We start from the raw sequence: 8,635 nt of genomic DNA, 5'->3' as shown, positions 1-8,635 counted from the left end.
TGAGTATCATCCTCCGTAGTGACCGCTGGCTCACGACTTTCGCTGTTAACAAGCAAAAGTTGTGAGCCAGCGGTCACTACGGAGGATAATACTCAGGCTATAGCTTCCCTGTTATTCTCTTTATACTGTAAATGCATAAACTTTCGCAGGGGTTTAATGTTCGTGGCTTTCGCGAACATTTTTCCATGGCAGTAAGAGACTACAGTGCATGGACAGTCAGCATGGTGCTACCACAAACTTAAAACCACCGCGAAAAGTCAATTTTCCAGCTACCGCAAAATTAAATCCCCGCGAACTTAAATGCATTAACAGTATCTAACTTACTGCATTTAGTCCCATTGGGGCATGAATATGCAAATAAAGTCTTAGGCCTATGTCACATTTCCTATTGGCTGGGCTGTTTGCGGAAACGAAAAATTGAAGTTTATAACAATAGATGCACAAGGCATACTGTTGAATTGTGTTAAGTACGTTTTGTATTCTTGTTGTCTTTCGTACTTTTTGTTCCCCAAAACTACTCACTTGAGAATGCGACAGAATTGCGACAAAGCGCATTGAAATCTTTTCATAGAAACCAGTGGAAAACAAGTAGAAGCCTATTGTAATACCATAAAATAGACCGATCCGGAGCATGGAATGTTTTTGCAGTCGATTTACAGCACAAATCTTTACGATCCCCTCCAGGAGAAGCCTGTTGGATACCTTAAGATATAGCCACCGTTTTCTTTGTAAGGTATTACGTACAACTTTGTTTAGGTGTTTCTGCGTCATGTATTGTAGTTGTTTATTAATTTTATATATCTATTTTGTATTCGCCATGCAACAATTTTGTACAAATCAGTGATATTCAGTTTGTTTTCACAGGCTGCGAGGCTGATTTTTTTCTGAATAAACTAAACTATAAACTAGACCGATCCAGAATGCAGGGTGTTTTTACAGGTACAGCACAACCCTTTTCGAACCTCTCCAAGTAGAAGCCTGTAGGATACCGTAAAATATAGACCGATCCAGAACACAGAACGTTCTTACATTTGAGTTACAGCACAAATATTTACGATATTTATCTCCCCCGGCCTGTGGTAACAGTCAATGCAGCTAATAACAATCCACATACACCTACATCATAGGACATTTATGTATAAAACCCAGTACATGGACCAGTACAGGTTAGGTGCAGGTAGACACCAGAAATACCTGCACAGCTCCAATTTTACCTGCACTAACCTGCGTATGCAGGTGGTATTTCGAGCCCTGTATGGCCTAAAGCACAAGTCTTTCCGATCCTCTCCCTCAGGCATGTCCACGTTGGTAGTACTCTCCACGGGCGCGGGAAAGTCGCTCTGTTACCAGCTGCCAGCCTACATGTACGCCAAGAGGTCAAAGTGCATCACCTTGGTGATATCTCCGCTGGTGTCACTCATGGATGATCAGGTGAGAGAAAAAAAGATTTTAAAAAAAATTTCTCAAACGTGTTTTTGAAAAATCCCAAGCAACTAGATGTGTATAAGACAGTTCTAACTTCTTCCATACGTATCAGATCACATCTAAAATCTTACTTGACAAGCCTGTAAAAAATGGAACGATACGCAAGGTACTAACATTTACTCAAACAACAATAAGATTTGAAAAGTTTATTTTTTATCTTGTCTTTAAGTTATGATGATTTTTTCCATGCCACACATGACCTTGACCACATTGACACCTCCAGGAATGTGACCTTCAGATCATCACACCTTAACAAGGACAAAGGGCCCTCCCTGTGACCTTGAAATCTGTCCTTGATCAATGTTTTGCCTCAAAGGTTATTGTGCAGGTGCCAGTTTCTTGAGAAATATATGTGCATCTGTGTCTGTTGAACAATGTTCAACTTATTCAAACTCTTGAAACACACAAAAACTATAAGACAATTCTTTATCTCAGCAAAGAAGGAAGTTGTCAAACTCTTGTTGTAACACTCAAACCTGTACTCTGCATATGGAGCACCTGGCCAATGATAATCACTGTCAAAGCTGTACTAGTGACCACCTCTACATGAGGATCACCTGGCCAATGATAATCACTGTCAAAGCTGTACTAGTGACAACCTCTACATGGGGATCACCTGGCCAATGTACAGTTCAAACTGTACAAGTGATATAAACTACTAGTATATAGGTCCACCTTGCCAAAGAGACCACTTTTCAGTGGTCCCTTTAAGTTAGTTAATTTTTCCCATTGACACAAGCATTAAGTATCCTGTCTATAGTGACCACCTGTCCATAAAGACCAGATTCCATCATTCCCCTGAGTGGTCTTCTTGCACAGGTTTAACTGTACATGTAGTTGGGCCACTACAGGTCTCCATGTCCCCTACAACAAGGTCTGTGAGCCCCTAAACAACAAAAGAAGACCTGTTCCTTTCTAAGACACCTGTGGGGGTTGAAGTCTGTTTCTTTGAAACGTAGACTTCCTGCGAAATTTTCAACAACAAAAGCTGACCTGTATCTTTCTAAGATTATGCTACCTATTTCTTTAAGATGAAGACTTCCTTGGAAGTTTTCGGGTTCCTCTCCCCCACAAATTTTCATAACTGCAATTTTTTAGTTCATTTCAAGTTGAGGATCTGTTCCAAACCATACTCTAGCCTTCTCCATGTTCCCTACAACATTAGGTCTGTGAGCCCCTAAATCAGGGACTAACCCGTGTGGGAACCATTCACTCAAGTGAACAGGTGTTTCCTTTATTGGTGATTTCCTGTGCTTTGGAAGTCCCGTGTTGCAGGAGAGCTACCGTCATTTCTCGTCATTTCAGCCAGGTTGCCCAGGCGACAACCTGAGTCAAAAGCGAGGTTGCGCCATCAACATTTCAGGTTGCCCCACTTCCAACTTATAACTTTATGCAAATTAGCTACTTATCTTTTCTTCCAGTTACATGTAACTACTTAAGCTTTTGTATTCATTTCTTGATAAGATAAAATGTGTCTTTTTTCATGTATGTAGCAGGGCTCGAATTAACCACTTGCGCACCCCCTCCGCGCAAGTAGTTTTCTCCGTGCCCAAGTTGTTCAGAAAGTCAGGTTGCGCGTTGCGCAAGTTGATTTTTTTTGGAAAGCAAAACGATCTTTAAGTTACTGGCCCTTTATTAAAAATATCAGAAAATGTATGACCTGTTTGGGGGATGTACGCCTTTGGTAAGCCCTAATTTTCCGCCGATTTTAGCTTCACCGAGCCGCCATTTTGATTCTGACTCAAGTCTCGCAGTAACTCACATCTCTCGAATAGCGAGAGTCGCACCCCATTGGCCATTTTGGCGTGACGTACACGCCTGGGCGCTGCTTTTGGAGGAATATCTAATGTCCCAACGCTGTGTTCGCGGAAAAAATCACGCTTTGTTTTGACACTGTTTACGAAAACCCATCGATTGCCTAACGTCCTTGCTGATAATAACATGTATAGGCTTACTTTAGAGGGAGTTTTTTTGCTTGTTTGGGACAATTCTGTCGGTGGAATGCGGGAAAAACAACAGCTAGTGTGACGATGTCTATACTGGGGAGGGGCGCATGGTCGGCACTGTTCGACGGAGGTCGCAATTTTTCACGGTTCTTTGAGATATTATTTTTGTTGCAGTCTTTATTTTCAAAAGATTGATAAGTGGATGTTGTTTATTGAGAAAAGTGCGCTTAATTTGCCCTGCATCTTTTTTTGGTGCTATGTTTCCTTCAACTAAAATGCACTGTTTTTACAGATAATGGAAAAATTTGGCGCAACCTGAAATGCTGATGGCGCGAGTTGGTTTTTGATTCAAGTTGCTGCCTGCGCAACCTGGCTGAAAAAAGTATTTCGAGGCCTGATGTAGGTGGGGGAAAAGCATCATTCCAACTTCAAAATTTCAGGTTGCGCACTGTGTCACCTGGCTTTGAAAATAAGTTGCGCCAAGCAAAATGTGGTTGCGTTTGCAAGTGTGCAAGTGGGTATTTCAAGCACTGTTTCTGTACGGTCCCTTACTCAGAGTAACCATAAAAGACACCCATTTCCTCACTTGACATAGTGAAAATGGGTATAGTCCTAACTGTAGTTAGGGACGTTCTTTTGGAATTGTTGGATGTCATGTAAAACCAGAGGTCCTGTGTTTTAGGAGCACTACCATCATTTCTGGATGGTCCCTTAATCCGAGTAACCATAACAGACACATTGCACCTATTTCCTTACTTGTCTGAGTGAAAATGAGTACATAGCTTCGGTTAGGGACGTCCTCTCAGATGGAATTTGAAGCCAGAGGCCTCAAGTTTGAGCAGCACCACTGTTGTTTCTGTACGGTCCCCTTAATCAGAGTAACCGTTAATGGTACCTGCCCAGATTAGCGGCACGCCTGAACAGCCTTACCTGGTGTTCCTGCCAATTACCTGATAGAGGTGCGATGTTTGGGAGATTAGTGACCACGGTGTGACCTGGTCTGTAATCAGATTATGCTCCAGACACCTGTTGTAGTGGTTTATGTTACAGGTACGCCGGCCTACTTTCACAGTGTGTGGTTCAGTTCTTAACAGCCTGCCTCTTAACGTGAGGAGAATATTATTTACTTTTATGAAACAGCATTTTTGCTCCAACCTTTTAAAAATGGTAACGGTACATACTTCTTTCTCTGTTAAGAGGAAGAGTATGGAAGTTAAACACATGCCACTACCAGTGGACTAGCCCCCTGCTGTAGTGCTTGCACCTATTACCTCACTTGAAGGAGTGAAGATGAGGACTTACCTGGTGTCCCTGCCAATTACCTGATAGACGAGCGATGTTTGGGAGATGTTTGGGAGATTAGTGACCACAGCGTGGGCTGGTCTGTAATCAGATTATACCCCAGAGGTGCCACCTGTTGTAGGGGTTTGTGTTACAGGTACACCGACCTACTGTGTGTGGTTCAGTTGTGAACAGCCCGGCATCTGAACCAAAGGGTTAGGAGTTTGAATCTGAATCTGTATTTGAGTTGTATTTGTATCTATACTGCCGGTATAACTGCCCTTTAGCGTAACTCACCAGCTACGCAGGCATGCGGCACGGCAGCAGCTGGTTATATTACACCGAACGACCCGTCACACCTAACTTTTGCACGTCCATCTGCAAGTATTTCTTAAAATTATCCAGCAAAATGAGCTGTTGCAGCATTTTCGCTCCAACTCTTTTACAGGGCTCGAAATTCATTTTTGGGATTAGGTGCACTGGTGCACCCAGCTTAAAAAATTGGGTGCACCAAAAAGTTTTTGGGTGCACCACTTAAATTTAAGTAGAATGTCAGACAAACCTAGTAACAAACATAGTTACATGCTATCAAATTCTTAAACAAGTACCATGACAGACATTTTAATTTCTTTCTAACCCTTAGATGTCAAGAATATGATGTATACTAGTACAACCCTTAGATGTCAAGAATATGATGTATACTAGTACACTTTGATATATTTCCATACATAAACCCAAGAAAATATTTGGGTGCACCATGTGCACCCACAGAAAATAATTGGGTGCACAGCTCCAAGTTTGGGTGCACCTGGGTGCACATGCACCCATTATTTCGAGCCCTGCTTTTAGAATTTGATATCATATAGATTAAACTGGGCAATCATATATGGCATTACCCATACTGCTTTTTGATGTCTGGAATGGTTGGATGTGGAAACTGATTTGGTCATGCTAAAAAAAAGAGTTAAGAGTACTTTCTTGTTGTTACTAACACAAAACTTGTAGTTGATGTAACCAGCTGCTGTTGCATGCTTGGAGACTTTACAAAATGTTTCACCAAAGGGTGGTTGCACCAGTTGGCTTAACTCAAGGTCTAATAGATAAAGGCTTTCAATGACAATCCTCCAGGGGGAAATGACGTAAGGAAACTTGAAAGCTGTTTTCTTTGAACATCGCTGCACAGGATGATGGGAACACCTGTCACCTGGTGTCAAGTTTCTTGGTAGGAAATCAGTGTCAAATAACACCAGTGGTTTAAAACTTTAGATGCCACCTTGTCTATCTATACACGGGTGTTGTACAGGAAACATACCTACCTAGTTTATTGACCTGAGTCAAAAGCCAGGTTGTGCTATCAACATTACAAGTTGCTCCACTTCTGAGTTATTACTTTCTTCAGATCAGCTACTTATCCATTATCTTTGCTTCAAGTTTCATGTAATTGCTTTTAAAATATGTTTTATGTTATATATTTGTGCACTGCGCTACCTGGGTTCAAAATTAAGTCGTGCCAAGCAAAATGTGGTTGCGTTTGCAAGTGTGCAATTGGATATTTTGAGCACTGCAAGTGGTTTAAAACCTTAGATCCTATCTATAAAGTCACAGGAGTTGCCTACCTACCTAGTCCCTCGACCGTAGGGTCGTTGGGGGAACAAGATAGATTTAAAAAATGAAAAACGGCCAGTGTATTGCCTTAACTTCAAGGATCAGTTACCTGTCCGGAAGTTGTGTCTTTGCCACTTAACCATCCTTAACCCCAGAACACCTGTTGTGGTGTACCTGGTAACCAGACACCAAGGTATTCCCACACCTGGGAACAGGTGGGTCCCCCTGACAAGTGCTCCATGATTTACATGGTTGTCCAAGGCCTCGCTAAGACAGCCACAAAAGCTTTAGTGAGGACAGGACATGCTTCAGTGACAGTAACAGTAACTTACACCCACGGATATACAAGCTCTCGGCACAGGTGTTTTCTCTGGAAACTACAAGGCTAAACTTAGTATTTCCCTGTGAAACAGGTTTGCAGTGTTGCAAGGTACCTAAAAGTTTAGATTAGAGTTTTTTTGTGGTGTTGTGTCCTTTGTGGTGTTTTGAACACTCCACACTTTTGTAATTTCCAAGTGACAGTGACAATTTTATCAACGTCAGTCTACCCGCAACTGACTTAGTATCACAACAGCCTAAATTGGAATAATTTTCCGTAAGATTTGAGTTTTTATTCACCTTTAGAATATCTTCCCAGCTGAAGAGTTGTGTAGCCTGTATAATTTGGTGCTAAGTTTCACCTGTGAGATGTGTTGGGTTAAGTACAGGTGAAGACTTTACCCATGCACTCTGTGACGTCAATCGTAGGAAAAACAAACAAACAAACAACAAAAGAAGACCTGTTCCTTTCTAAGAGAGAAAGACAGCTGTGAGGGTTGAAGTCTGTTTCTTTGAAATGAAGACCTGAACAACAAAAACTGACCTGTACCTTTCTAAAATGTGACCACCTGTTCTTGGGAAGTTTTGGGGTTCCTTTCCCCCCAAAATTTTCATAACTGCAAATTTTTTAGTTCATTTCAAGTTGAGGATCTGTTTGAAACTTTAGTCTTCTACAAAGTCAGGACAGTAGCTAGAAATTCAATTTCTAACAAGGCTTCAATCTTCTTATCTCTAAGTTATGTTATAACCGAAGCAGTACTGGTCCAGTAGTAAACTTTTGAAACTCAGTAACGCTGGTTCACCTTTATCCGAGGGTAACCTATATTCGTTGTTTGTAAGAAAAAACATCTTTAGGGGCATAAAGTCGATGGACGGCGGTTTCAAATCGGAACATTTTGAAATTATTGCAAATTTGAAACCACTGCCTGACTTGATACCCCTAAATGTGCTGTTTATAAAGACAGCGGATAAAGGTCACCCCACGGATAAAGGTGAACTATCGTTACATCCAGGAACAGGTGGAAATTTATTTTTTGTTTCGAACATGGTTTCCTTGCATTGTAGAAATGGTCTTTACAACTCTAAGACAGAAATTCCAAGAGATAATCTTCAGTGGAAGCTTTAGGTTATTTTTCTTTAAATTAAAGAATGTTTAGCATTCAGAATTATTAGATATTTGCTTCCTTCACACAAAGTTTTAGTATAACCATGTATGAAATATCTGGGACATGGAACAGGCTGCACTCTTTGATTCAATATGTAAAACATCCCTATTCAGAAAACAGGAACGTCCATTGTGGCCCCGTTAAGGTAGTCTAGAGGTATGTCTTTCCAAAAAATAACCATCAATGTTAGTAGTTATGTAGTTCTATTTTTATAATCTATTAGACATACTTTGCCATCAAATGTTGCTATTTGTTGTCCAAATTTCAAGGTAAAAGTAGCTGTTCCAAATTACACAAAAATTTCAAACTCTTCACAGCTTTTCAAACTTGACATCATTGGATAGGTCTTAGTGAAAGAAATAGAATGGTTTTTATTTGGAAAAAAATGGGACATACCGTCTAAGAAAATAACTTACCAAACCAAAATTAACCACCGATGTCCGAAGTGTTGTGAAAACCAAAGCTGCCCATGTAAATCTCCCTAAGCAGAGTAGGAAATCCGTTTACGCATACTCCATGTCTGGAACTAAGAACCACCCAAACTATTAACAAACACACGGATTATCGATGACTGTACGTTTCCCACATCAGGGCTCGAAATTCATTTTTGGGATTAGGTGCGCTGGTGCACCCAGCTTAAAAATTTGGGTGCACCAAAAAATTTTTGGTGCACCACTTAAATTGAAGTAATAACCTAGTAATAAAACTTAGTTACAAGCTATCAAATTCTTAAACAAGTATCATGATAGACATTTTCATTATCTTTCTAACACTTAGATGTCAAGAATATGATGTATACTAGTAAGCATGGGTATCTTTACATACACAAACCTA

General features: G+C 40.7%; 1 protein-coding gene across 1 annotated transcript in view; it reads left to right on the top strand.

The window, feature by feature from the left end:
* The window catches only part of LOC118417453 (ATP-dependent DNA helicase Q4-like), a 79,882-nt gene that overhangs the window by 10,620 nt on the left and 60,627 nt on the right, over positions 1 to 8,635 (top strand). Inside the window, exon 10 of the mRNA XM_035823016.1 lies at positions 1,295 to 1,431. Coding sequence (XP_035678909.1) covers positions 1,295 to 1,431 — 137 coding nt within the window. The remainder of the gene's footprint in view (positions 1 to 1,294; positions 1,432 to 8,635) is intronic.

Source organism: Branchiostoma floridae, chromosome 6 (assembly GCF_000003815.2).
Source record: "Branchiostoma floridae strain S238N-H82 chromosome 6, Bfl_VNyyK, whole genome shotgun sequence".
In the NCBI taxonomy this organism is placed as follows: Eukaryota; Metazoa; Chordata; class Leptocardii; order Amphioxiformes; family Branchiostomatidae; genus Branchiostoma; species Branchiostoma floridae.
The sequence above is the reverse complement of the archived record's forward strand: the minus strand, read 5'-3'. Positions and strand labels throughout refer to the sequence as shown.